Source organism: Cygnus olor, chromosome 4, assembly GCF_009769625.2.
Source record: "Cygnus olor isolate bCygOlo1 chromosome 4, bCygOlo1.pri.v2, whole genome shotgun sequence".
NCBI lineage: Eukaryota > Metazoa > Chordata > Aves > Anseriformes > Anatidae > Cygnus > Cygnus olor.
Genome location: NC_049172.1, coordinates 5,583,977 through 5,608,644, shown reverse-complemented (window position 1 = coordinate 5,608,644; position 24,668 = coordinate 5,583,977). Strand labels below are relative to the sequence as shown.

General features: G+C 39.7%; 1 protein-coding gene across 2 annotated transcripts in view; it reads left to right on the top strand.

Moving 5' to 3' along the window:
* The first annotated feature begins 927 nt into the window (after positions 1-927).
* Positions 928-24,668, top strand: part of NPNT (nephronectin) — a 50,826-nt gene continuing 27,085 nt past the window's right edge. Inside the window, exons 1-4 of one of the 2 annotated variants that reach the window (XM_040557131.1) lie at positions 949-1,190; positions 2,198-2,298; positions 10,220-10,270; positions 17,602-17,694. In XM_040557131.1, the coding sequence (XP_040413065.1) occupies positions 1,120-1,190; positions 2,198-2,298; positions 10,220-10,270; positions 17,602-17,694 (316 nt within the window). In that variant the 5' untranslated portion in view covers positions 949-1,119. Of the gene's footprint in view, positions 1,191-2,197; positions 2,299-10,219; positions 10,271-17,601; positions 17,695-24,668 lie in introns of both variants that reach the window. The other variant, XM_040557132.1, reaches the window with a different exon arrangement.

The following is a 24,668-nucleotide window of genomic DNA, read 5'->3' as shown; positions in this document are numbered from 1 at the left end:
AACTTCAGCGATAAGCGGTAAAACTGCTCTGAGAGAAGGTGTAATTTTACAAAGCTCACCAGCACAATTCATACTTTGTGCAAAAGGTCTTTACCTGTGCCATATTGCTTGAATATATGTGGAGCATTTCAAAGGTGCAAAATGCTCTGAGCAGAACTCCCAGCTCAACCCTGAAGCCTGAAATCATATTTCGGGAAGCTGGCTTCTCAGTGCTCTGTAAAGGGTTTGGCTTTTCATTACAGCGCAAAGCGGAAGATCTCTGTTTTCGGGGTCTAAGCTGTAGCCTGACCCTTGTAAGAACAGCTGATGAGACTTAGCCCTGACTCGGGCACAAATCAAAACCAATGCTGCAACGTGGTCCAAGCTGTTGGCCCATCTGTCTGTAATCAGAGAGACCTCAGAGCAGCTTTGACCCTAAACTGGTGACAAGTTATTTAAAAGTGTCCCTCAGTAAGTCCCAGAAGTTCAGAGAAATGAACTGGAACTGGCTGCCATATTTTAGGGTTTTAGTGTAGCACACAGCTGGAGTCATCACTGGTGGTAGTGGTGCGTGGGTCGTGTGGAAACTTGTTGCTTTTTTGTCAGGCCAGGGGCTGGGATGCTGTCACATGGCAACATCAGAGAGATACTAAAAGTATTTAAGCCAGAACAAAACAACGCAAACCTTGTAATTCTCTTGGAAAGCATTATACTGGGAGAACTCTGGTGGGCAAAAGAAGGCCACATCGTAACCCTTTTACTTTCCCACACGGACTCCGCTCCCCGGGAGGGCTGCCTGCCTCACCTCCGGACCCAAAAGCACGAACTTCTCCCCAGCCAACCCCCTCTTCTCCTTGTCCCCCCTCGCCCCCAGGGATGCGGGTCCCCCCGGGGCCGGGCCGTGGAGGCGGGCGGCCCGGAGGCGGGCGGCCCGAAGCCGGGCGCCCCTACCGGCTGCGGGCGGCGCCGCCGCCCCTCAGCAGCGCCTCCTCCGCACCCAGGGGCTCGCCGCCGCCGCTCCGCAGCTTTCCGCAGCCCAGCCGGGGTCGGCGGCAGCCGGAGCCCCCTCACGGTCCCGCTCCCGCTTCCTCCCCTCAGCGGCGCGGTCCCGGGGCAGCGCGGCGGGGAGCCCCGCCGGCCATGGAGCTCTGCCTGCGGCTGCTGCTGGTCTCCTGCCTCTCCCTGGGGGCTGCTGGGGAGTTTGACAGAAGGTAGGAGCCCGGCGGGCAGGGGACGGCGAGCGGGGGTCGCCTCGGACACGGCCGAGCCGGAGCCGGACCCCTGAGGGGAGCCGGACCGCAGGGTGCGAAATGGCGGCGGGGGGCTCTTTCCGTCCTCCCCGTCCCGAAGTCGGGATTAAAACCGAAGCGCCTGGCGTGCTGGGGAAATAAAATCGGTTTATTGACGCCTCGAGGCACTTGAAACAAGAGGTGGAGGAGGCTCGCAGCTCAAGTTTTAACGTGAAGCGAGGTGAAAGGGAACGCTTGGAGAGGCTGCGCCCGATGCCCGGTGCTGAGCCGCGTCAGGTGTAGCGGTGGTGCCACTCGGAATGCCTCGGGGTGCCCACAGAGCAGTGCCGGGGGCTCCGGGGCCCCTCTGCCAACATTGCTCCCTCGGGTCTGCTCCACTGAACTGCTTGCTTTACTCTAGTTTGTCCTTAAGAAGCATTAACAACTCCCGACAATACTTTGGAACTGCCTAAGACCACGCTCTCTCTTTTTTTCCTTTTGCATCTATTCACTCTTGCACTAGCTCTCCTTTTGTATTTATACACTTTAACAGTACAAGAAGCTTTAGTTTTGATTTATTTATTTTTTTCCTTCAGTGAGAAAATGTGACGATACGCTGTGAAAAAAATCAATGCTGACACTCTGTGATGGTGTTTTATTTCCCATCATAGATCCTCTGTTCCAAACTTCTGGAATTGTTTAATGCCGACCTGTGAGCGGCAGCAGTGAGCACGTTGCAAAGCACGGCAATTGTTTCAGGCTTTACAAAGTTACTCTAATTATCTCTTCCCCTTTTTGCCTATAGCTATTTACAACTTCCGACCTACATGCTGTTTTAATGACGGGAATATCATAGACTCAACTCAGAGCAGTTCTTGTTTACCACAAAAACCTCTGTGCAGGAAAGATTTTTTTTTTCTCATTTGTTTTTCTTAATATGGAGTGGTTTCAAAACATTTCACCAGACTTTTTTGAAATGTCTTGTTCAGGTGGCCCAGACAAATAGTCTCTTCCACAGGACTGTGCCGGTTTGGAAGTAGAATTGACTGCTGCTGGGGCTGGGCCCGTTTGGCTTGGGGACATTGCCAACGTGAGTATTGTTGCTGCTGGGGCTTCTAGACACTCGTAGGAAAGGCTTGTACACACCTAGTCCTATCTTTCACATGTTCACACACAGTTTTATACTGCAGGGCATAGGCTTTTGCATGTGTGAGTCTGATCTACTTAAAAGGATGTTGTCAGGCTAAAATTCAGTCTATTATTAACGGTTCTAAAAATGATTGCAATCAAGGAAAGTAAACTTTGCTTAAGGCAATGAGAATTTGTGAATTTTTATTTTGTTTCTGTTTCGTTTTGTCCTCTGGCCTAATAGCATGACGTAACACCACAGTGTCATGTTACAAGCAATGCAGGCAGGAATATTTATATCTGAGAAAGAAATCTGAATAATTGGCATTTCATTTAAAAAGTCAATGGAAATATTCAAATTGATGCTAAGTTCAAATGTTCTTTCGGTAACCCCCAACTAAGGCTATATAAATCAGCCTGACAGCATCCTTTTATTGGGTCACATGTGAAGAGAACATCTCTGAGATTTTCACATCTATTTAGAATCCTCAATATAATTGCAGGATAGCGAAATAGATAAGCCTTCATCATTAACAGCATCTTCAAAAAGTATTCTATGGTGGCAGCTAGCACTGTGTAGAAGTTAAAAGTGTTAGGACTGTCACAGAGACCTCAGCTTGTTAAAATTATAGGCTTTGATTCTGGGAACACTGGCTCATGTGTCTAACGGTACATACATGAGTGATTTCCCCAAAGCCTTTGCAGGAGTGAACCTATAAATACTGGTTCTTGCTTTTTTGATTAAGATTCAACTGTCTGCTAACTAGATGATTTTCTGCCAAGCCATTTTTAAAGTAAAACAGGTATTGAATTATTAGCTGCGTAGTCTGCAGGACAGTGATTATAGGCAGGCGGCAGATAGAAAGACAAAAGACAGAAGTAGCATTGGCAATGCAAATGTAGACTCTCAGCAAAGGTTTTGTTCAAATCTGTAAATAGCAAGACCGTCTCCTTCCTTCCCGAGTGTGTTAGAAGCCCACAGTGTTTAATAGGTATACAAGATGACCGGTAAAAAAAAAAAAAATTAAAGCTAGGGAAAGTACTTTTGGAATATAACATACCTGCTACTGTTTTCAGATGTGAAATTCTCTCTTAGCCTGTCTCATGAGTCATTTTGATTTTTAGAGCTGGGGTTGGTAAGAGAAATAGTCCTTTCACTGGGATGAACGTTTATAGAGAAGGAAGGAGACCGTGAAGTAGGTTGATTGAAGCTGGTCCAGAGATAATAGAATTTATGTCTGTCTATTATAACACATATTTGAAAATTGTTGAGCATTTAAATGTTTGAGGCTACGAAGACTTATCTGACAAGTATCAATAATTTGCACTGAAAAAAACAAACAAAAACAAACAAAAAGAAAAGGTCTAATTGTGGCCTTTTACTTAGACAAGTCCTCTCCTGTGTTATGACCATAATTTTCAACTCACATTTAGCTGGAAGTCAACTACAGGTGTACTTGTCCTTTAAACTCTCGCTGTTACAAAGTCTGATTTGGAGTTGCAGTTTTTGTAGTCTTGGGAGATGGGAATAGCATAAAGTGATACTAGCAAAAAAATCGTAACTAAAAATCAAAACTGAGACATAACATCCAGAGAGTCTTTTTATTTATTTATTATTTTTTTAGTCTTTGAATTTTCTCAGTAAGGTCACTTGTAGTGATTTCCAACTTTTTCAGGTACCGTAAATGTTCCTTTTTTAAGGCTAAAGCTAAGTGAATTCTCATCTCCTTCTACGGTGCTTAAGTTCATTATTTACAGATTTGTCCTCCATGCACTTTTCCAAGGAGTGCAGAGATGGATTTTATGTGGTCATCTCCAGTAGCCAGGACCAGACCTTGACAGGAATACAGTTGTCATTTAGGTGTATAAATATCTTTTTTTTTTTTCCATTTTTTTTTCACCCGGGTGCTGAGATTTTTTTTATCCGAACTTGCTATTTTAGAGGAGTCCTAGACATCTGGGTGAAGACCTTACTCAAAACTTAGCTGCTCATTCTAGTTCTGAAATGGGAGCCAAGCTCTTAGAAAAATAAAGCAAGGAAGTCTGCCCCAGTTGTGGGTGGTGAAAATTCCAGTCATATCACAGAGTGGGAGATTACACTAAATGAAAGTGAATCTTCCTAGTGCTGGCAGCCAAATAGAAAATCTGTAGTCAGCTCTCCACCTTGGGAATGTGGCATTCAGTGTGAAGGATTAACCTCACATGCAAGGCGGCATTCCTGGCCTCGAAGGCAGCCTTGAGTGTTTTACTGTACAAAGGGATATCACTGAAAGTTTTCCAGAAATCCAAGTACACAGTTGTTTCTCCTGCTCTATGGGGAAAGGCAAGCCTCTTAGTCCTGTCCCAAAGATGAATGGCATAAATTTTAGACTTTCTTTGCTAGGTATATGTTTCCTTTGTCATTTCTAGAATAAATAGTATTTATGCAATGAAAGTAAGTATAGAGTCAGACTTAAAAATGATTAGTGAGACCCAGTTTAAAAATGAGTCCAAAAATGAAGTGGTAAATATTCAGGCAACAATGCTGAGCTTTTTATTAGTGGGATTGAACTGCTATAATCAAACTAAGTGGTTTGAATCATCCTTGTTATACCTGCAAGTGTTGCAGCACATTTGCACTCTTACCTGTTTAGTCATTCATGATCTGCTGCGTATGCCCCAATCGCTTTTGAGTTTATCCTACCAAGAGCAAATGTAAGGTGAAAGCTGTGTTGAAGACAGCGAGCAGCAAGATTAGAGGCCTGATACGTGGCGGAGTTCTCCCAGTTTACAGAGTTACCGCATGGCCTCTGAGCCATGATGAGCCACAGGCGAGCAGTTGCAAACACACTTGGACACACTTCCTGCTGCCCAGCTGAGCCGTGCTAGCTGCTCCACCAGGCACGCGTGGGCCTGCCTCATGCCCACAGCTATTAAGGAGAAAATTGTTAGCTTAGAGCAGCTGCGTGGTTTAAGGTGATGGTTTAACTGCGAAGGAGGATTAAGTCTGTGTATATCAGCTCTAACAGGATAGGAGTGTGGCTCAGCTGACAAGTGGTAACTCATTAATTAAGCCATGGTAATGCCACGCTTGTGATCTGTAACCCATCTGTAAAGTTGCAAATGGAAACTGAATTGTGCTAGCTAAACTTGCTTTGGTGAAGCCTGGAGTAATTCCCTTTATGTTCCTTTGACATATGGGTGTACATACAGTGTAACTGTGCTTAGTGCTGCTTAGTAACATAAGTCAGCATAACTCAGCTGTCTTTTTCACTCTTATAAACATGCAGGAAGAAGTCAAAATCAGGCCCCTCCTTCAATTTATACTCTACCTTTAAAACATCCTCTCTCCTGTTAATAAATTATACCAGTCAAGACTTGTACGTGTAAGGAAGTGCATGTAGATCTGATCTCTCTAACTCACTACCAAACCTGTCAGTATCAGCTGTAACAGCTCATAGAAATACTGTCTCTATGGTGACATAAAATTGCCTTCCCAAATGCTCTTTGCAGCTTCAGCAAATGCAGTTAGAAGGTGTCCCTCCAACAGAAATAATCAAAAATTTTGAAACATGTTGGATTTTTTCTTCCTTGTGGGTTATGAACACCAAGTGAGATCCGTGTTTAGGCAGCTAGATCTATTTTTAGACTGATATAAATATAGCCATATTTTCAAAGGTGCTGAACAAATATATCTCAAATAAATTCACTGGGTTTTCTAAGTCCTTGTAAATTGAAAAAACATCTACACTTATTTAGTGGCCTAAACTAGAATTAGAACGGTGCATATATTCTATGACATAATTGAGTAGCCTTTCTGAGATTTTGATCGGGTTTATTGATTAAACCTGGTGCATAAAAAGGCTAATTTGGAAGCAGCAGCAATTTGTTTGAGCAACAACTCTTAGTTCATGTGAAGAAACATCATCATTGGTAGAGCTGATTCTGTACACCACCGGACTTATGTCATCAGTGCTTTAAAGTCAGGTGTTAAATTTCCCCATTGAAATTAGTCCAAAAATCTCATATTGTTGCCCAGCTGGTGGGATTTACTTGTACCTTCATAAATAGTAGTGGAGGTAATAGCAGTAAGTGGGAGTAATCACACAAAAGCCTACTTTTATGAAAAATAATATGTCAATAAAATGCCGATATAAAATAACCCAGAACCCATTTAAAGTATACAGATGGGTAGGGGAAAACCAAACTAGGACATGTATCATTGTATGTATCTTGTACAAATGCACTTTTCCCCCACAGCAGCAGAAAAAAAATGCCTTGGGAAGTTAATTCAACTTTTTTTTTTTTTTAATGTGTTAGTCAGCAGTAATTTTCATGGTTTGAAACACCCGGGTGAAGAGAATTTCCAGCAGTGGTAGGGCTGAAGCTCAAGTTCTTTGAGACAGATGAGAAATGTCAACTTCAGAATAAAAACCAGTCCTTGGTAATTTCAGTATTCTAGCCGCTGTAGTCTAGGAGGTCTGCTGAAGCCCATCATCTCGTCCCCCTAATCAATGTCTGTGACAGTTTTCTGTAAGGACAGCTCTCTCCCTGAGTGTTTCTCAAGGGCAGGATAATCTGGGCCTGTTGTCCAAGCGTCTGCCAGGTCAGAGGTGGGCCAAACGGCAGGAAAATCCTTGGACTACTGCTCGACTGACCCTGACTGCCAGTCCACTGTAGAGAAATGAGCTGTGAATGCACACACATACACCACACACACACACACTTATGTACTGGACTCTGGAACCTGGTTAGCATATCAGGAAACTAAAATACGGGATAATAGAGACATTGATTTCATGCAGAGGTGTATGTGAGAAGGAATGTGATACTTTTTGTTCTTCAGTATAAGTTCTTCCCTTTAGTTTCCAAGAAGCTGTGCTAGGGGCTGTTGGAAACAGTTCTTCATGGATGTTTTTGCCACTGATCTGTCTGGGTTCCTTGAAAGTCCTTCCTAGAACTAGTGGCCTACCTGCCTTGCTTTTAGCTGGCTTACAAGAAGTGCTGTAGCTCTTTCAGAAGCTATAAAAAATAAATATATTTCCACGTGTGTATGCCTTTCATGGACAAAATACACCTGCTTTGTAATTGGCTGCATGTCTGTTTGTAAGTCATTTGTGTGCTAGTTATATGTAGTCAAGCTGAACTAAAGATGTAAGCTGCCTTTTGCTTCACAATTTCACCTGCAGTTTAACAGCCAAGAACTAAACTCATTTTATTAAATAAGACCTGGCAGAAAGAAATACTACTTCTTTAACATAGCTTTAAAAAGCTGAGTAAGATTTTTAAGAAAAACAATGGAAAACTACTCGAATTCTTGTTCTAGGTTACAGTTTGGACAACTCCTTTGCTGGAGGCAATGGTGAATGTGGTTTCTTTTCCTGCATTCACACATGTACAAAATAGAAGCTTGGTTCTACAGCTTCTGTAAACTGATGCTGACTTACTGTCAGATCCTCTGTTGGCATGAGTCTGCATGACTGTTGAGGTCAACAGGGGTACTCTGAGAGTTTGTCCAGTGGACAGAAAGTTTGACCAGCAATATATGTTTAACAGGAATAAAATCCCACTGAACATGGATTTAACAAATAGTGCGGTTATTTGATTACATTTCATTGTTGAATTCTCCTTAAACATTAACAAAGTCAATAAAGCCTATCCTGAAAAGGGATCAAGAAGATGAGTGTGCTCTTTTAGAGAGTCCATCTGTTGTAACTCAGTCTGGTTATCTGCCTATGCTGAGGTTTGAGTCTTCTCCCCCTAGAACAGAGCCAGAATAGGTCAGCAAAGCAGTTTCTCACCGCCTTACAATAAAACCACAATGAATTTTAAAAGCCCAGGGACAGAGCAGTCAAGAAGCTATACAGTCCAATAGCCCATTAGTAAAAATAGAAGTCAAGCCATCAGTTTACACTTTGTCTAAGCATTGTGCTGTTAAGAAATGTCGATTGGAAGATGTCAGATTAGCGTTTAGATTTAGTCCAGCCTAGTGAAATGCATGTTGCTGCAGGAAGTTCTTGGGTGACCTGCGAGAAAGAGGGGGGAGCTTGTACAAGCTGAAATAGCCAATGCAGGCATAACCAGATGCTTTGCTGGAAATTGTGCATGCTGCTGCCTTCTTGCAACTGTTGTGGAGAAATCTGTACTGTATTTGCTTCTGCTTCTGTCTTAAAGAGCTTAAAGACTGTCTATCCATGCTGTGCCATCTATTTACAGAGATGCAAGGCAGTGGGGAGGGGCAGGGGGAAGAGGTGGTTGTGCTCTCATTGATGCCTAGAAGGAGATTTTGTATAACCAACAGTAGTGTTGGTGGGAGTTTACACGTATAAATCATCTCATACATCAATGGGAGAAGAGGCCATGAGTTGCTTAGGACTTGTGTTTCTTGTACGTAACGATGCTTTAAGTGGAAATGGCAATTCTGTATGGTCCAAGCTGCACAAATCTTTAGCAAAATAAAACCATGATTTTGTCAATAATGAACCTTGACAGTAATGGCTTCCAGGGGTTTGGCCCACTAGCTTAAGCTTCCTTAAATCCAGCAAGAATTTTGTTACTAAATTTGTGGTTGTGAGAACATAGTCTACATTAACACATCGTGTTGGCAATGTTTAATGAATATTGCTATGCACAGATCTTACAGTATGACCAGTAACTTTGTGCATCTTTAGGTATTTTTCAAAGAAAAGACATTTATACAGAATTGCACTACCACTTTAATACTGTCATGCAAGAAAATAAAATGAGGTTTTGCTATTTTTATTCAGTTTTTGTGTTCACTTTAGAAGCTTTATGGTCTTAAACAGTTATGACTTTGCTATGTTAAAGATACAGTATCATTTTCCACTCCCCCATTGCATCCCTCCTGCATAGAATAGTAGTTTTACAGTCCAGTTTGTCCCAGGGAAATATCACCAGTAGTATGATTTGATCGTATTTGTATGTGGAGCTTCTCTCAAAGCCCATCAGTAACCTGGGGAACCTCCCTCCACTATAATAAACACTAAGGGACTTTCTGTTGAAAACTGTTTTAAATTGATAAAAGTTGCAGTCACAGCAAACCTTTAAGTGTTGGACACACATTACATAAAATACAAAGAGCTACTGTTGCTTAAGTCCCCGTCTTTTATAATAAGGTTATGTAGTCTAACAAGCTGTGCCTCTACCTTTCATTTCATTGGCAAGTAAGTTGATTGAATATGAGCCCAAAACATAAATCTCTGTTTCCATCTTACTTAACTTTTGTAGTGTATTTAGTTTCATATGGTAGTAAGAGCTGGAAAGGTCTTCAAGTATTAGTTTTAATTTAGCTGACATTGAAAATTTAAACATTATAAAAATGACCAGTAAATTTATATGACAGCGTATTTATTGGTTGCAGATGCTCAGATACTTTAAAATGGGTGTAATTTTAATTATTCTCAAATTAGCATCCAGATGCAACCCTTTACGTTTGTTTTGTGGAGATGCAGCATTGAAAATGTACACGTATTTAAATGAAAGGATACTGTCTCTTTAAGAAAAAACATTTATGCTCTGTTGATGGAAACATGGAACGTAAATTGTGAAACATGAGAATTTTTACAACTATGTACCCTATGAAACATGACAAAATGTAGCTCCTTAGTTGACTGAATAAGAATAGCATCACGTCATTATATTGAATTACTCTCATATATCAGAATGTTTGCTAAATCTCATAATGAAAGACTGATGTAAGGTATTTCCATTTTTAAATGTGTACCAGAATTTTTTTTTATTTCAGAAAAGCTCTGAATGTTGAATGTGTGTAAGTCTCCAGGAATGTAACAAGTTGATAAAAGCCCCAGCCAAGTCCATCCTCCTTACAGGAAAAAATAAAAAAAAAAGCTGGAATTTCTTTTTTTTGGATATTTGTTTTGCAGCTTTCTACGTCTTAAGGCAGAGAATAGCCAGCCTAAGGTGCCAACCCAAAGGTTAGCTGAACATATTTCTTGAAATAATTTTGGCAAGATTATGACTTGGAGTTATGGCCTCTAAGTCATAAGTTTATGAAAACTATAATACATGACAAGAAGATGTAGATTTTCTTTTTTTTCCCTCTTTCTTTCTCTCTCTCTCTCTCTTTTAAAGCACTGATTTGGGGAAGATGAGGGTGGAAGGAAATGAAAAGGGTGGTTTATTTTGTTTTTATTTCTCATTAGATAGGTGACTGTGATAATCTTATTTTCTAACCTATTGCATGCTTCCCTTTTTCTCTTTTCCTTTTTCTTTATTTTATTCTCAAACTCCAAGCAATGTTTTTTGTCTCCTGAAAGTTGTTTATACTCCCAGCATCACCTTTACAAGCTGCCAGATTTCCGAGGCCTGATTTTGCTTTCCCAGCTTTGAATTGTGCAGTGGGAGGTTAGTTTGGGATGGCTGAAGCACTTACTGCCTCCCTCTTGTCTGCCTTGCACCTCCACTACAGGCTGGCACTCCCACAACAGGGAAATGTCACGGTCCCTGGTCTACAGTAGTGTACGGCCCGGCACATTAGAGCAAAATGAAATCAGTTTAGATTAATCCTCAGGGATGTAGCTTTTGCTGCTTAAGAATTGATATGTCTTGTTTACTTATCCCTGTGGTGGGAGCACCGGTTTTCAGAAGGGGAGCAAAGCAGTCGGCTGTTCATCTGGGCATAAAAGTCAACTGTGTTACCGTGATACAGAGGTTACTCCACTGAAGCCACTGGGCGTTATATTGCTATAACCAAAATAGCACTAGGGCACCATTTCTATTCTGCCACAGCACATAGTGACACCCGTGGTAGCCTGCTTCTACCAGCTAGAGTTCAGTACACACACAGAAAGATTCAGGTAACAAACATGCTTTTGAGATGATAAAGTGCAGTTCTTTAAGAAGGTGTCATGAGCCAGTGGAAATGCAAACATGAAAAGCATGACAAAACATGAAATATTTCTTGCTTTTCTAACTTGCATTGTGTTAGATTTTTCACTGACATTTATAAAGTGTTTAAGTGCATAAGCATTAGATTAACTCTCACTGACTTCATTAAATCCCTTTGATTTCAGCGTTACCCAAGCTTAAATTGTGTGTACTTTTAAGCGCTGTTCTTAATAGCAAGGCACTGGTGAACCTGGGTCTGGATTTGCATATGCAGTTGAGAAACACATTTGGCAGCAAGCAAAGAATTCACTGCGTGAATAGCCAGCCCCCTCTGGTTGCAGTTTGTCATGTTAATGTGCCATTACCACAATCATATGTGCAAATTGAGTAACTGATTTATGCAGGCAAAGGTAGTAGTTCTGCATGTAAAATTAGGAGCCGCTTACTTAACAGCACTATGTGCTTCAGGTAGAAGCTCCTGCGTGCTATTTAACGCGTTACCATGAATGCTACAAATAAATGCAAATCACTTTTTGAAAAATACTCAGGCATTATTTACTGCCAATTTATCTGACGATATCGTCAGTCTCTGGTTACTGAAGTTGGTCAAGGACGTTTTTTGTCTTTCAAAAACTAGATTAAGGAATGTTTTGCATATGAAATTATCTGAAAGTTAAACCCCAGTTACCCTAATCAAACTTATGAAACTGTGCAGAGATGCATGTTGTGACTGCTGGCACACTTATCTGGGAAGCAGTTTTTTCAGAAGTAATTCTGTAATGTGAGTTATGGTAATCACACATCTGTAGCCCCTACTGATACCTGTGTGGTACATTAGGCTTTATGCATTCTTCTACATTTGCGTGTGGTAGAGAAAAAAAGAAACATGTAACTTTGAAAGAGCTCCAGTGATTTATTGTGCAAGTTAGCTCATACCTTGGAGGAATCTCTAGATCAAAACAATTGTGAATGACGTAGGTTTATTTTACTGTGTGTTTATGACACTGCTACCTATACCTGTGGGAGAAGCAGGTTGAGTTACAAAGACTAAATATAAGTAGGCAGACACAAGCTGAAGTTGGCTTTGAGGCAGAGAATTATAGAACTTCAGGTCTGCTAATGCCACAGGAAAAAGGAAGACAGTTTCACGTGAAGGAGGAAGCACAGAAGAAAGTTTGTTTCACCAACGTGCAAGTCTAGTTTTTAAGTTGGCACTGTGGGAACATAAGTAGTGATCTTAAGACTGGAAGCCTGTTCTGCATTCGTCTGCGTAAGAGAATCCAGTAGAGTCTTGTGAAGGTTAATAGTGTGTAATAATCTCTGGGCTGATACTTTAATTGCTCTCTGTGTTTGGGCAAACTGAATTTTAAGGAACTGGGATTTAGGGTCAGAATAAATCAGGGTCTATATGTTACTTGGGAAGAGAGGACAGAAGCAAGATAGGTGATCAATACAGTTTCAGATGCAGGTATTCTTAAGCAGTCTTAGACTTCAGAGCTGAAAATAGGTTCCAGGACAGATTGAACATCTGGCATTTTGAGGCAGATTTGAGTGGAGGGATGCAGAAAGAGCAACTAAAGACTCTGAGGGCAACTTCTGTCAATGAAGCCCTCTTGTGGGCATCACTCAAGAAAGAAGGCATGTGAAATCAGAAATGACTATTATGGAACAAATTTAGAGGCAAAGCAGAGAAAAAAAATAGTATTTGGGAATGTCTCAGAGAATTATACTTAAGGCTATTTTTGATGGAAGACATAGCTAGAAGTGTTGGAAAACCAGATGGAGTTATATTGGTAAAGATAACTCCACTAAGGAAGCTCAGGAATTTCTACTGTTGACCACAATTGAAGAGGAGTTAGGTAGGAACCAGGCAGTACAACTGTCTGGTTAGGACTCCACCAAGCAGTGCTTGGTAATGGAGTAGTAAATCGTTAACATCACAGTTGTAGATGGGAGGGAATAGAGGTGACAGCAGACACCACTGCCCTGAAAAGGTGGCTGGTTTAGTGCAGAGCTGACAAAACCTTAGGGAAACTTCCAGAGAGTGTCTGAGGGAACTGTCTGCAGGGAGAATATACAGATGGAACAAACAAACAAACAAAAAAACCACCACCCAACAAGCACACAACAACAAAAAAACTCAAACCCTGAACATTGCTGTTCAATAGCGAATTAATTGAATGTATTTTTCACTTTGTGTACTTGCACAGCAATTAAAAAATAATAATTCAGAGTGATTTAGTTATGCTTAGACACTACCAGCTGTTAGTAGTGGCTGGGAAGATGGGTGGCTTCTAGCTTTTACACAAGCGTAACACATGCTGACAGCATGTGCATTTCACCAGAAATTCTTTTTCTCCCACACTTGAAAAAAACTCTGACCCTAAACCCAAACCGTTCACTCATGTTTCAATTCTCTCCGTTATTTTTACAGGAAGTTTAATTTGTCCTGAAATTTACGTGAAACTTAAAATGTGCAGTATTTATCTTATTTTGGAGGAAAAAAGTAGTTCTTGCCAACCATCAAAATAGGTACTTGGTTAGATTTATGGCCAAATAAAAGTCTTCAGGATACATACATCCTTGACTCCCATTGAAGTCAGTGGGAACTGAGGCAGAGCAAATCTTCATATCTGACTCAAAAAATGATTTAAAGTGTTCAGACTGAAATGAACGATCACGAGAGCAGTGTTCATTTTTTGATATCTCCTGAATGAACCAGGCAACAAAGTGAAATGCAAAGTGTAGTTGTAGTTTATTTTCTGGCCTAGATAAATAAGCAACAGTTGACTATGAAGATAGCTGTGCTTAGGATTTCTTTCCATCTCAATCCACGTTACTGTCCTATAGGAGTGCCCGTTTAAATGCTTTCAGAGAGGACTTCTTGGAGAAATGTTCCAACTTTGTTGAATCAGCATCAGTAATAAATTAGCAATCTTGTTTTCAGTGGCAAGCTTGTCTATATAACAAGCATACTGATGTCCTCTTAGCTTTTGTTTAAAACATTTGCTATTATAAAGACTAGTTTGCTTCTCTTTGGTAACCTCTCCAGACCCTTGTCTTTTGGACATTATTGTTGTAAGCCTGTAAGAGTGTAACTTTGTCAGCCTGGTGTAGCTCTTCAATGTCGACATTTCCTCCTTGGCCAGTAAGGAAATTAGGTCAAGTAGCAGTCTGAAGTCCATGGACATGGCTTATTTCAGTCTTTTTAAAACAGTCATTATAAGTTTGAGTTGATCTGAGGGAAATAATGTTCCGTTTGTTTTATTTTGGTTGATTGTGGGGGTCTCTGCATCTTTTACATGTCAAGATGCAGAGAATATTAGTTTGGGAGATGCTATTTTTCACTCTTTATGAGTCTAATTGTATTAAAAAATTGATGCACTCAGTCTATTGATGTGTGAGCAGAGTACCTGGAATTATGCAAGAAAATAAATAGATTGGAAAAATAAAAACAAACAAACAAAAAACAAGTTACATCAACATATGTCATGTATATCTAGAGATCTATCTGAGAACTGAAATAATTGCCTGCTGTTAAATGAAATGCTGAGAGTCAGGCTCAGGTCTGGTTTTATACCTGGATTTCATTATTGACTTTGTGCAAATGGAACCCTAGTATGGGGCTAAGTTGATTGAGGTGTATCGAACTAATGATTTCTTGAGGATGCCACAGATCCCATTGTTTGATTTAGTAACATAGCCTGTGTCTTCTAGCTGTAGATAGTTGTTCTATATCATTTGCTTTAGACATTTAATTAATGCTAATAGCTAATTATTCATAATTATAATTATTTACTAATGCTGCTACATAATTTTTGGTCTAGTACAAAGATACCAGACCTTCTGAGTTAGATGAAAAATTTCCATTTCTAAATTGTATAAGGCTTTTTGTCTTTAAGTGTAAGATCTTTTTTCTCAGTCTGAGCTGCTACTAATGTATGCTTTATACATTTAAGGGGGGACTAAGACTTCTTAATGTCAGCTAAACTAAAGTTGCCACAGGTTCATTTAGGGAACTGTAACACTTCGTACCAAACTGACCTCATGGTGCTCTGTGTTTTTAAAAGGCTAATTACCACCTACCTGTGTCCCACTTCACAATATGGATTTGTTTTAAAGGATGGTTGAAATCTCATGAAAAACACATTGGTAGTCATTTTTGTTTCTACGCTAGTTTAATCACATCTTTTCTTTTTTTCCCTGGTGACTTCGAAGGCATGGACTTGGTCTTCATAGTCTTCATTTTGCCATTATTACCTCTAGTTAGACCAGGGCCGATGATGTCAGGAAGACAAGAGTCACTGGGTCTAAACGAGTTCTTACTGCAGTGCACATATTTTTTTTTTCCTGTTTGTGACTAATCAGTAATTGTTTCCAACTACAATGCTCTAGAAGTTTTTCATGATATATCAGTTGTTCTTCAGTTGTCTGCCCATCACCCGAGGGCACACTTTTTGAAACAGATCATTTAACAGTCTACTAAACTACTACAGCCACTTTCTCTAATTGGGTGATGTTTCCGTTTGTTTGTTTCTGACCCGTGTTTATAGGAAAAAAGCTTTTGCATTAACTAAAAACATCCCACTCTGTTGTCTTTTAAGATGTTCCTAAAGACAGATTTACAGAAGAAACTGCAGCATGTTAGGAAGATCCACAAAGAGCAGTGCTAAAGATTGAAAACAAAGCCTTGTGTTCTCAGGGATATGACTGTTCATATATGTATAATATTTAAACAAAAAAAAATGCCCTGATAATAGTAGAGGACAAATGCAGTCCTGAAACTGGAGCAAGCTCATTCTGTGCTAACAGTTGCTTCTGTGGATGCAGTTGTGGGAGCTGCTGATTCTGGATGCTTTGCATCTTATGGAAAAGGTTTTAGAACATCAGAGATGTATTTGCATAGTTTTTTCATAACCATAACTAATCTTTTGTTTCTGTTTTAATTTTGTTTAATTCAACCCTGTTGAACAGCCTGGCTATAATGCAAGCTGCATTTGTGAGTGCATTCTGACAGATTTCTATTAAATTAGATCCTTAATACATTCAATTTTATGATATAGGCTGTTGTCAGATTAATGAATATTACAGCTGGGTTTAGTTAGTTACTTTGCAAATTCCAAATGATACTGTTAGCTTAGAAAATGAATGTAAAGCCAGGGTAAATAATAACTCCTAATTACAGAGTACTTGAGTTATGCCACCCTCTGATTTCTTTCTAATTTGTGTCTGTCTTGCTTAAGCAGTAAGCTCACTAGAATTGTACATCTGCATTCTGTCACAGAATGATAAACATAATTTTAGAGCTTATTAAATATTTCAGTTTTCCACTAGGTTGAAACAATAAGTTTAGTAAAAAAGTCTTGGAAATGTTGTCTAAAATTTTCAGCTATGAAATGGTTTCCAGAGTTATGCAGGATTCCTAGCATTCTGTAAATATTCCTGTTAGCATCTAAGAAATAATCCCAGCTCAGTAGAAATAAATTTGTGGATGAATTCTTATGTTTCTTCAAAAGCAGTGCTTATGTTATTTTAAAAGTTTAAGCATTTTATTTGTGTTATGTTGAGGGAGGTACCAAAGATGGTTTCATAACTATTGCTTCATGGAGTTCTGTATTTGTGCTCCATCTGGGGAATTAGAAATTACCTGGCAAACTTGACTTTGGAAGCAAATAGAACATAAATTCACATTCTGTGAGTGTATCTGTACAGCAGGATTGGTAATAAATGCATGAAATGTTCTGAGTGGAAGTGACTTGGATGCATGCAGTGATAAAGCAGCATATTATAGTGTTGCTTTTGCTTTTACCCAGTCCATTTTTTTCTCCAAAAAAAGAAAAATAAAAGTAATTGCCATGCCAGAATCCAAACACCTGAGAGGGACAGATTCAGGCAAAACATTTGTTAGTAAGTGGACAAAGGATGTTGCTTAGAAGTCTGAGAAGAAACCTGTGAATACTAGGACCTGTACTGCTGCTACTGGTGACTGAACTATGGCTCAGTTTGCATGTCAGCTATGACATTGATGCACATATTCCTGTAGAGCCAGGGCATATTCGAGCTTTACCAAATGTAGTGACGTGAATCACAGCACACAAACACACAGCACAAGTGAAGGCACGCTGTCTGCTAGCTGATGAGGTACTAAAAGAGTTTAATATCCCGGAAAGAGCACAACCTCCTGCTGTACAAAAATAGAATACTAATGAGGATCTCGTTCTTCCCATGTGTATTGGGGTGGCAATTATTTTTGAATGTGCATCTGTTGTTTGAACAGTGGTATTTGAGACACATAATGATGCTTAAGGGAGGAACATAAATGGTACAATTTTTGTTAGGTTGTTGCCATTTGTTTTAAAGTAATGCACTGTCAGTCAGGACTGGAATGGAAGAGTAATGAGTGTTCTTCTGTTTGCAGCTATATGCCAGCCAGGGTGCAAACATGGTGAATGCGTTGGGCCAAACAAGTGCAAGTGCCACCCGGGATACACTGGAAAAACCTGCAATCAAGGTAAGAAAGTGAAGTCCAAGAAAGAGAATTTCTTTGTGAAATCACAGAGGTATTGTTGACTCCCACCCCCATGAATGCTGTGTATGTTGCCTGCAGGCAGAGGGTAACAAACTCATACACCAGCCTTGTTACTGCTGTCGTTTTCTGATACGGGGCTTATGTTTGTGGAGAAAATGGCATCTGCAGTGGGATGATCTAAGGAAAGCAATTGCTTTTGTTCAGGTGAAATTAATGTCATTAACATCAAGTATGTATCTACCTGCTGCCCTGAATCTGAATCAGGTAATTTGGTAATCTTGTGCTCAGAACTGTTATTTCATGAGGTCACAATGCTCAGGTTTGGATAGTGAAATAATATTTCTTTAATTAAAAACAATTTCCGGGATTCATTCTCATTTTTGTGTTTCTAATCCTGAACTAGGTAGCTAGCAATAAACTGCATTGTGTAAATAAAAGTTGGAAAGATGAAATGTTATCTTACTGAGTTATCACCTTAGTTTCATTGTTTTTTTTTTTTTTTGCCAAAAATTGATTGTTAAAACATGTAGCAGTATAAGGATCATATAGCATAAAGCAAAATTGTAACACAGAATTAGATTTTGATGCCTAAGACTTGTTCACATACACAGTTATCTCATTAAGACACTTTTCTTTTTCGTTTGTCCCAGCCTACAGAAAATGTTCATATGTTTTCTGACAGTGCTTAGGAAGTATGGTAGAAAAATCTTACCTGAAGAACTAAAATGTTTTGTTTGTTTAAAAATGTACCTTGGTGTTGCTAACCTTCTTTTGGTGTGTTGATTTTATATTGGATTGTGTTCTTTAAAAATAGATATATGTTTGTTTTCAGATTTACTAATCCTTCAAAAAACTATTATTTGAAGATTCATTTATTTTGTCATCCATCAAGTTATTTTATCTCCTTTTCCCTTTACTCTGGACTGATTGTAAAGGATAGGATTATATGATTTTATTCTATGCCTGTTTTGGTCAGTCTGGAACTTTTTCAGAAAACAGTGCTGTTGTTACATGTATGTGTAACCATTTTTATATGTATTGATTGCTTTAACAATATCAGAAGAATGCTGTGCAAGTTGGTGGACTATGTAGGCTTGAACTATTCACTTTCCATTAAATGCCAAAGACAGAAAAATGTGATAAATGATTAAAGTAAGTCTTTTAGCCAGTATTGATCAAATATTCTTGCATGCTATTGGTGACAAAGTTGCCATGACATACGTCCACGAGATTTCTGAGATGTCTGCTGATGGTGTTGTCCCAAAGGTACATCAGTTCAGGTGACTACAGCCTACATCTGTTCTATATTATATGGCTGTTCCTGGGGCCAGGGTATGCATTCTTGCCACGTGCTAATTCCACATTAAGATGAGACCTGAATGTGCACAGTTGATGCAGAGTCTGCTTTTGCTGGGAGGAAATCTGAATGTGTGCCTGGGAGGGGGGCTGAGCATGGCACAGCCACCCCCCAGTCTGGACGGCTGGGTGGATTAGAAGTGTGGGCATCTCCTGAAGCCCACTTTACATACAGGGTAAGCATGACCTGTGTTATTATACCTTCATATAGCAGCTCTCCTGTTCAGTCTAGGGGATATCCTTCTCATTTCTGTTCTAGAATAATAATTATTAATAACAGAAAGTAATGGTGTTGGCAGAAGAACTGTTGGAGTTCTGCAGAGATGGAAGTCTTTCTAGGATATGCAAATGGCATTGGGCTTTAAAGTATGCTCAGATTCTTGGTGAAAGACATTCTTTGAGTATGAGTGCTGATGAACAGGCATGGGCCTCAAAGATAAAGCCGTATTCCATGCATCAACCCAAAAGAACTACGCAGCCTCACAGCAGGACTGTTGAACTTGGACTGTGTGATGGTGCCTGAAGGCTTGTCCCTTTCTAGTGGCAATCTAGACCTCGCTTTAGGTCACTCAGGAATTAGGATCATCTTTCTTATTACATTGCTATTGTCAGCAATTTATTGCAATGACTTTGTACAATAGATAACCACGCTCTCACCACAGTGCTTTCAAATCTAAGTGACTTCAGTGTTTCCCTTCTAGCTTTTTAATCCCAGATTAACAGCTCTAACCAATTAAGAAAAAAGCTGAGCATTCTGAAAGAAAATACCCTCTGCCAGCTCTCTAGTTTATAGTAATAACAGGGGGACTAGTACTTCTTACAAAATGTGTTCACCAGAAAAGTAATACCAACTCTTCAATAAGATCTGTATTCACAGACAAATGTGACAGTTGAAAACTTGCAATTTTACTAGTGTTTGGAAGCATGTGTAGGTTACTTCCTGTGGTAGGAAAAGGTTGTCTTTAAATAAAGACTATAAAGCATCTTTTCTGCAACTTACTCTCTTCTTACTCTGTTTGTTCCAGGAACACAGCGCAAAAGTTTACTTCTTTGTATTTTTTATAAAGCAATTCTTGTCATTGACTTCCCCCCCCCCCTTCCTTTTTTTTTTTCCCCTTATTGATAAAGTAATGCATATGACAAAGATTTGGTCACTTCATTTTTATTATGCCTTCCTCCCACCCTGTGAAGATGAGCAACCATATACAAGTGGTTCAGAGCAGTGAAGCGCGTCTATTCCACCCCCTGGATCAGCATGCAAGAAATACACCTTCAAGGGGTGAGACGGTCCCGTATCTCAGGCGGCGTGCTCCTTTTCCCTGCACGGCTTGAAACAATAACAGAATTTCTTGCAAAGGGGTTGAAGGCTGACAGACTGATGGCTGTGATGCGAAAGCTGAACCTGCCGTGTCATTAGCATGCAGAGCAAATAACTGATTGTATTTCCTTGATACTGCATGCCTGTAGTCTGAAAAGGCTTGACTCTCCACTCTACTCACTGTTGTATCCTGCTTTTGTTTCTTTCCCCTGCTCTTCTTTCAGGACCTGCACTTTTAAATTTATTTCTAACTTCCTTTGTAAACTGAGAACAAAGGAAAATGTTTATCAGGTCAGATAAAGACAAAACTGTGATTTATATAAGGCTAGAAGTTGAAGAAAATGGGAATCATTAACTTCTGCATTTGGCAGCTGTCGATTAATCAGACTAAGAGATGAGAGGAAAACTCTTCAGAGTGACACAAATCTGTCATAAAGACATTTAATGTGGTAGTGTGTTGATACTTGCTGGGAATGAAAGCTGACCTACTTTTTTGTAGTATGGGTGACAGATTATTTTTTGACTTTGTTTCTGGCCAGTGGCTTTCTTCTGTCTCAGCCTGAGTAAACCTGGTATTGAATACTTGACTTCTGTGTTTACTGATTCAAGCTAGCTAACGGGGAGAAAAATGCAGAGAGAAGGTTCAAGCGTTGGAGTCTACTGTGGAAACTAAAGATGATAGCAGAGCGTGCTGTGTCTTCCTAGGAAGATATGCTTATGCACTCCAGTGTTGGGTGTGCATCAAAGCTGGTCGTTATCCAAGATCATGTGCGACGCAGTTGTCAGAGAAGTCCCATCTGGATTTTCCAGCACAGATATGTTGTCATTTCCTTGCATTCACATTTTTTTCTTTTCTTTAAAAATGAAATACTTGTGCTCAGCTGCCTGTGCTTCTGTTATGGACCTGCTTTCCATAGTGCCAACAGGGTGGTGTATTCCTGAAAAGGAATTAAAGGAACTTGTTAAACGCTTTAATAGTGTTGGTCTTTATGTTTTAAATTCCAGTGTGAAAATTGATCTATACATTTGAGTTTATACATTTTAGTTTCCAAATTGTTTTTCTTTAGAGGAAACTTCTAATGTTTTCTCTTTTCCTCTTTTGATGCATAGCCATTTATACTGAGATATCTTTATATATACGTTGTTTGAAGTATGCAATCGATATCTTTGGGTAAGTAACCTGACCTTTTTAAAACCAGCATATGTTCAAGAGGTATGTTGCTATAGCTGGCTTTTTGACTGCTAACATTAGGCTGAACCTGTTCTTGAAAAAAGAAGACCTTCCTTAAGGAACAAGAAACACATCTGAAGCAGATAGAGTATATTAATAGCAGGAATGTTTCAGTGCTCCCCCATCCACATGCAGTATATCCGGACTGTTCTGCGCGAAGCACGCTGTCACGGATTATGGTAGCACGGGGGTAGATGGAGGGAGCTGTCAGCATGTTCACACGGGTCTTTATAGAGAACCAGGAAGACCTACCAGTAATTATATAATAAGCGTGTCTGCTGGAAACTGAGTGGTGCTCACTGTGTGCTTTCAGAGTATGTGCCTGGCTTTGCTGCTGAAAAGGAGAAAAAGACAAGTTGCACTTCGGGGAAAATAAAATGGGCTGACCGGTGTGCTTTAATACAGCCAGTTTGGAGGCTGGCTTTGCTTTTCAGCAGCCAGAGCGCTGCCAGTATGTGTTTTCCTGAACAGCAGCATTTCTTCTGACTCCATAAGTTTAAAAACATCATCCTCTCAATAGCTAATGTCAAAGGCAGAAGTGAAAACCCATGACACGTGAGTTTTAGATTTAGCGTGGAGCTGTGCTAACAGTTTATTTCTGATGCCTTGTGACCTTAGCCTCCTGTGATGGCAACCAAGGTTAAAAAATCTGACTGTTTAAAGGTGCAGGCATTTTATTCACAGCCATGTATTTTAAGTTCTGAATCAAAGGAGTAAAAAGCTGATGAGACAGCATTTATTTACAGGCAGAAACAGAATGAAGTGAACAAATAATTTAGTCAAAATTTCACAAACAAAATGCATGCGATGTGATATCCTAATACAATTCTCAGAGTATGTTACTAATAGTCATCTATTTGTCAACACCTGAGCTTTCATTTCTGTACTAAGAAAATTTTGTACAAAATTATATAGTATTCAGAGTACTGTGGGACTCCAGTTATTTAAGGGTTATAATATAATCTATACTTTATGGAAGATGACAGATTTTAAACTGAGAACAGCCATTAATACTTATGTCTTGCAACTCTGAATCTGTGGTAATAGCTCTGTAAGTGAGAGACAGTTCTTAAAGGTAGCATCTTTGGGAGTTTCTCAACTTAGAGCTGAAGTGCAGTGGGATGTATGCACTTGCAGATAATACAGGTACTATTAAAATCCTGCCCTGCAGCTTCATTTCAGCATTACTTTCCTCATCCTGTCCCAACTTCTAGTAAAGTATTTCATACTTATCTCTGTTATGTATTTATTTTGTGAAGTAATGGGTTTTGTACAAAGCAGGAAAAATATATGTATTTTAGACTTAAGAAATTCCCTTTTTCTTAATTCAAAATTATTCTTGAGCTTGAACCTCAATCAATGGTGTAGGCTCAGTGCAGATACTTCCATGAATTGTAAGTCAAACTCTAGCAATATTATTCCATTTAATAATAACTTTTTAACAGAAGTTTTGGATATGTAGGAAATATGTTAGTGCAATTGTAATATTTATCAGGAACAGTAATTTTTACAGAATTCAAAAAAAAAAAAAAAAGCCTTTTGTGTTGCCTAGAGAAGTTTGCCTCCCCAAATGCAACCTTTCACCAGTTTATTAATAAGCATTTTATATAATTTTTTTCTGTAAAGATTTTCACAATAATAACTTGTCCTCCCCCTTCAGCATCAGCATCATCTGCTCTCCAGTTTGGCCTGTGCACATACTGTACTGATACTCAGAACTCTTAGCTGAAGGTCCCGATTTCACAGTAGAAAACGTCCGTATCTTCTACAGCTGTTTTTCTCTAACACTGCAGGTGCATTTTATGATTCTGGTATCGGTGCCTGCTGGGAGAAGTATGTTCTCCGAGCATCTCCAGAAATGTTTTTAACCTCCTGAAGAGTGAGAGAGTTTGAAGGGAATGCTGTTTCTGCAACGTGGGCTCTGCAGAAAGACTGCAGAGAAGGTCATCACTCCTCATTTCCAGGGCACAGGTCCAGCCCTCATTTTGGCAGCTTTTCCTCTCTGAAGCCCTGCCTACATTCACCTGGTCTTCCTTGCAACTGTAGGAGTGAACATTCCCTTTCGGGCTTCCTAGTAAATCTTTTCCAGAACTCTTGCAGGAAGAAGGGAAAAATTGTATCCCTTACCATTACCCTGTCCCAGCAGAAGGGAGCAGAAGGTATCCTTATCCCTTAACCTGCTGCTCTTCCCAAGGCCTTGGAAAATGAAATCAGTTAGGAGACGGTTTGTGGGGAGAGGCATATATGATGATGCTTGCTCTTCCTTGGCTCCATGAAAATGAAAACAAAGTAACTCTGAAGATGATAGATTTTGATTTTCTAACACTTTTGGAGCTCTCGGTAACAACCGTGACGTAATAGAGTGCTCATTTACAGGTACCAGCAAAATCCTTGAGGATGGTTTTGGGTTACGTTGGTGACACTTCATGAGAATGTGTTTAATAGTGGAGGTGGCTCTTTGAAAAGTTCCTGGAAATACCACTCTCTCTGTTACTGTAACAACACTCCAGGCAGCGTTATGCAATACTGGAGATGAGGGCCAGTAATTCAGTTAAGTACTTGCTGGCTGGATTTGTGAATACATTTATTATGTTCACCTATATTTTCATCTTTACTTGTCAATATACAAATAACTAAGTTCTTTGGAGAATTATTCCATTGTAATCAATAAAATTAACATATTCTTGGAAGAGAATTCTGAAGGGTTTCCTGACTCAATCTTGTTAGAAGCCCTGTCAACTGATATGAAAATCATGGGCTGAATATTTACAAGTTAAGTCATGAATTCTGTATTAAATTGTAAATCTGAAATATTAGCCCTTAGGCATAGTCCTTGACAAATATCACTGGTGTCAGGTAGTTTTTTCAGTATTTCGTAGATGGTAAGGAAAACATTTTCTCCATGAGATTGTTTTAAGTGGCTTCAAATTGGTTTTCCTGCCTTCCTCTGCAACTAATTTTGAAGCATGATAGCAAATCACTGAATCACTATCAGACTTGCTGATAGCGATTGCAGCAATGAAATTTGCTTTCTCCTCCTCTGGAGTTCTG